This window comes from Phaseolus vulgaris, chromosome 9 (assembly GCF_000499845.2).
Source record: "Phaseolus vulgaris cultivar G19833 chromosome 9, P. vulgaris v2.0, whole genome shotgun sequence".
In the NCBI taxonomy this organism is placed as follows: Eukaryota; Viridiplantae; Streptophyta; class Magnoliopsida; order Fabales; family Fabaceae; genus Phaseolus; species Phaseolus vulgaris.
Genome location: NC_023751.2, coordinates 16302668 through 16306323, shown reverse-complemented (window position 1 = coordinate 16306323; position 3656 = coordinate 16302668). Strand labels below are relative to the sequence as shown.

At 29.8% G+C, this 3656-nt stretch overlaps 1 protein-coding gene across 1 annotated transcript; it reads right to left on the bottom strand.

Annotated features, from left to right (window-relative positions):
- Nucleotides 1-1061: 1061 nt before the first annotated feature.
- LOC137822621 (group 2 truncated hemoglobin 3-1-like) lies at nt 1062-2539 on the bottom strand. Its single transcript, XM_068627534.1, has 4 exons — nt 2286-2539; nt 2076-2206; nt 1485-1629; nt 1062-1412 (listed from the first exon to the last, which is right to left on the bottom strand). The coding sequence occupies exons 1-4, from the start codon at nt 2420-2422 to the stop codon at nt 1313-1315; spliced, it is 513 nt and encodes a 170-aa protein (XP_068483635.1). The 5' UTR covers nt 2423-2539; the 3' UTR covers nt 1062-1312.
- Between the last annotated feature and the right edge of the window lie 1117 nt (nt 2540-3656).

Sequence of the window (3656 nt, the reverse complement as noted above, 5' to 3'; positions counted from 1 at the left end):
AATTCAAAAGTCATTTTAATTTATTGATTTTATAATTTAAAAAGATTTCCATCTCTTAGTTCTCCTTTTTAATAATACTCATCATAAAAAAATAATCCACCAACAACATTGAAATCCCATAAAAAAATATTTAACTCTTCATCAACCACGTCGTCATCTCCTTGCTCTCGCAACTTCCAAAGGACCACAAACACTACCTCAACTATTTTCGATTGCAGTTTTACTTGATGTGTTTGGTGTCTTTGTTATAAGTGCTTGAAGTGTCGTTTGTGTCTCACATTAATCCTAAGTCAAACTTTGCTCATTTCTGGATGAGTCAGTCTTTAGGCTCTATTAACATTGTGTGGAGTACAATTTGAGTGGGGTGGTGAGTGAAATCTGGAATCACAGGAACCTTATCATTTTGCAAGTAAAGGTTTGGTCTTGGATTTCCGCAAAATCTCGTTCTGCTTCGTTTTTCTATTCTAATTGGTATTTGGAACCATCGGCGTGAATGAAGATGGTTCCTTGAAGTTTTTACTTGTTAGTTTGGTTAGTGCTTTCATCAGTTATGTAGGAGGTAGACGGTTCTAGTTAGAAGTTGGTTATTGTAAGATATTGTGAAACTTTGTATAAGGATTGAACCACCCCTAAAATAGTTCTAATTTATTTATTGTTTATTGTGATAAAAAAAACATGATTTCTAAATGAAATTATTTTTTATTTTTAGATTGTATCAGTCAAAGACAAAAAAGTATTTTTAGATTATACATTCCAAAAAACACTTTTTAACTTCTGGATTATATAATTTTAAAAGAATAAAATGGAAATTTTACGTTTGTAGGAGTGAAGGAAGAATTTGCCCGAGGTAAGTTGTTGAAGAGGCCCATATCAACTCATCATTCCTCTTCTTGCATTCTTGAGCATTCCATTTTAAAATGTATTTTTTGGTTATAAATTTCCAATTCTGGAATTCCGTTTCCCATTCCAAAATATTAATTTCGAAACTCATCTCCAAAACCTAATTTCTGGAAACACTCTCCTCACTACTATGGAAGCTGCATTATCATTTTCCTAAAATATAAAGGACAATTTTGGGATTTTGGAATATAATGGGTCCAGGAAGAAACATCCAAAAGTTTTACATTGGTGTTGCTTTTGGGCACCATAATTATATGGCGTGTGATGGTTTTTTATCCTTTAGCTCAAGTCCATCCACAAGGAAATATGCAGTGTGCATATAAATACATATAATTCAACCCATAATATGATCTGAACAGTGAAATTGACATTTGAGATACCTTATTCTTCTCTAGATGGAAGGAAGAAAATTCTAAAAGTTTTTACATGGGTGTTGGGCAGCATCCTTGCATGGTGTGTGATGGTTTTGATCCTTAACCTCAACTCCAGCCACAAGGAAATATGCAGTGTGCCTGAGAAAACAATGTTGATATGGACATCAAATATTTTTATGTGAAAAGGTACTAGTGTGAAAGAAAATAAACCTGAAAAAGTTCGTGAGTTTGATCTTTGAATCATCATCTATAGCTGAGGTACTCTCCAATGCTTGTGCCATATGATGTAACCACCTCTCTGCAGCTTCATGCGTCAAAGGAAAAGGTCGATGTCTAGCAATTAGAGCAGGGTGCCCTACAATTTATAGACTAAGAGGTTTAAACTGCACCTGCTTGGGGTATTCTATAAAAATCCACTTCTCTTCTCATCAAACAAAATAGATAGTCCTGAATTTCATTATTTTTTTTGTCCAAGATGTTTTTATCTTTTACACAAACTATATCATAATCATATTAACATTTAATCACTACATCAGTTTTCAAGTCAAGTCGCTTCTAGTAGTTTCTTTCCTAATATATCAAGTCGCTTCTAGGAAGTTGTTTGGTTAACAATGTTTTTCAACAAGTAAAGTGGATTATATATGAATTTTCACTTTCAGTAGAAAAAAATGCTTACGATTTCTTTAATGTGAAAAAAAAAACACCAAAACTCTACGAAACTAGGTGAAGTAGAGAAATTATATACAGTCTGGAAATACATATCAATCATATTTGACGAAGAGACAGGGGAACAAAATTGACCTCTTCTTTGAGAATAGAGAGGAGGACCTCCCATCCTCTGGACGAGGAACTCGTACTGGTTCTGAATTGCCTTTTCCTTCTCTGAATTTCCAAATATTGAACGAAACCACTCTTCATCATCATCATATACCCTAAGCATCCAACACTTCCCAAATCAAAAACACTCAACTCAATCATCAACAATTTAAACAAAAACAAAAACAAAAGTACCTGTTGTAGAAATTGGTAGAGAGCGTAACGAAGGTTTGGAAGCCGAGAGTGTGAAACAAATCGGCGTCGTCAATAGCAAAAGCATCATCTATGGAAATTCCACTCCATTCAGAGGCCTTCTGTTGCAGACTCTGCATAGCAAAAACAGTTATCTCCTTTTCTCTTTCTCTCTTAACTAACTCTTCAGTCTCTGTTCCTCCCGCACACAGAATTAGAACCTGTGACCCTGTGGCTTCAGAGTGCGCGGTAAGTATATATATATATATATATATATATATATATATATATATATATATATATATATATATATATATATTTAGTTAGTTACAATAACAAAAACGGTGTGCGCAACAAAGATTAAAAATATAATTAATATATATACATAACACACAGATACCGACAGAGATACGTATAATCTCTAAAATGTAGGACACGAAAACAGAAATTTATATATTATATAATTTTAAATTATATAAATTGAAAATAAATATTTATGTGCACAAGTATGTTTTAGATTTTTTTGGGAGCATGAAGATATTTTTCATGACTAGTTCAAAAGAATTTGTTCTTTATTTTTATAATCATAATAAAAATTTATACAATAAATTTGAGTTTTTAAAAAATTATTGTATTTATACCTTTTAAAATTGTGTTATAGAATCGTGCTAGAATTTTAAAAAATTTAACAAATATTTTTTGAATTGAACACTTTCACCGATAAGTTGTGTCCATACATCATCTAAAAGAAGTGTTTGAGACTCATAGATCCTATGAGTATTTATTCTCAATATAATTTTTTTGACTGTTGATCAAATATTAATGTTAATGAAATATTTTAAAATAATTATTAACTAAGACAATAAACTTAATCATTTATAATTGGAAAGATTTTAGAAATATTCTTTTACCTGTTAAATGTTTAGTTCGAAAGCCAAATTACACAATCTTAAACTTGAGGGAATACATTGTAATTTACTGAGTAAATTTTAATAAACCTTAGATCAATTTTCTTATCATTGAGTAATCATCGTTGAAAATTAAACTATTACATATATTTTGTGATATGTAACTGTCAAGTTTAAATCAAGTTACATTTTTTATTTATTTGATTATATAATAAAAAATAATTTATTTTTTTCATTATTTTAATTTATTCAGAAACTTCTTTAGTCAGTGTTAAGTGTATGAATATACTAATAACTATTGCTGAAAAATATTTTGAAAAGTTTGAATCAATTTTAAAAATTATAATTATAATTTTATTTGTTATATTTAAATTTCTACTATTACTACAATTTTTGAAAATTACTTTTACATTTTCATATTTTTTATATTCATAAACTCGTGTAGATAAAAAGAGATCGCTGTTAT

What these genes read in the sequence shown, in the direction of transcription:
- LOC137822621 (XM_068627534.1), bottom strand. Translation starts at nt 2,422, where the DNA reads ATGCAGAGTCTGCAACAGAAGGCCTCTGAATGGAGTGGAATTTCCATA. An exon ending in TCTACCAATTTCTACAACAG is followed by an intron (nt 2,207 to 2,285) that starts GTACTTTTGTTT and finishes TTGGATGCTTAG; the next exon opens with GGTATATGATGATGATGAAG. An exon ending in AAACTCACGAACTTTTTCAG is followed by an intron (nt 1,413 to 1,484) that starts GTTTATTTTCTT and finishes TTGTTTTCTCAG; the next exon opens with GCACACTGCATATTTCCTTG.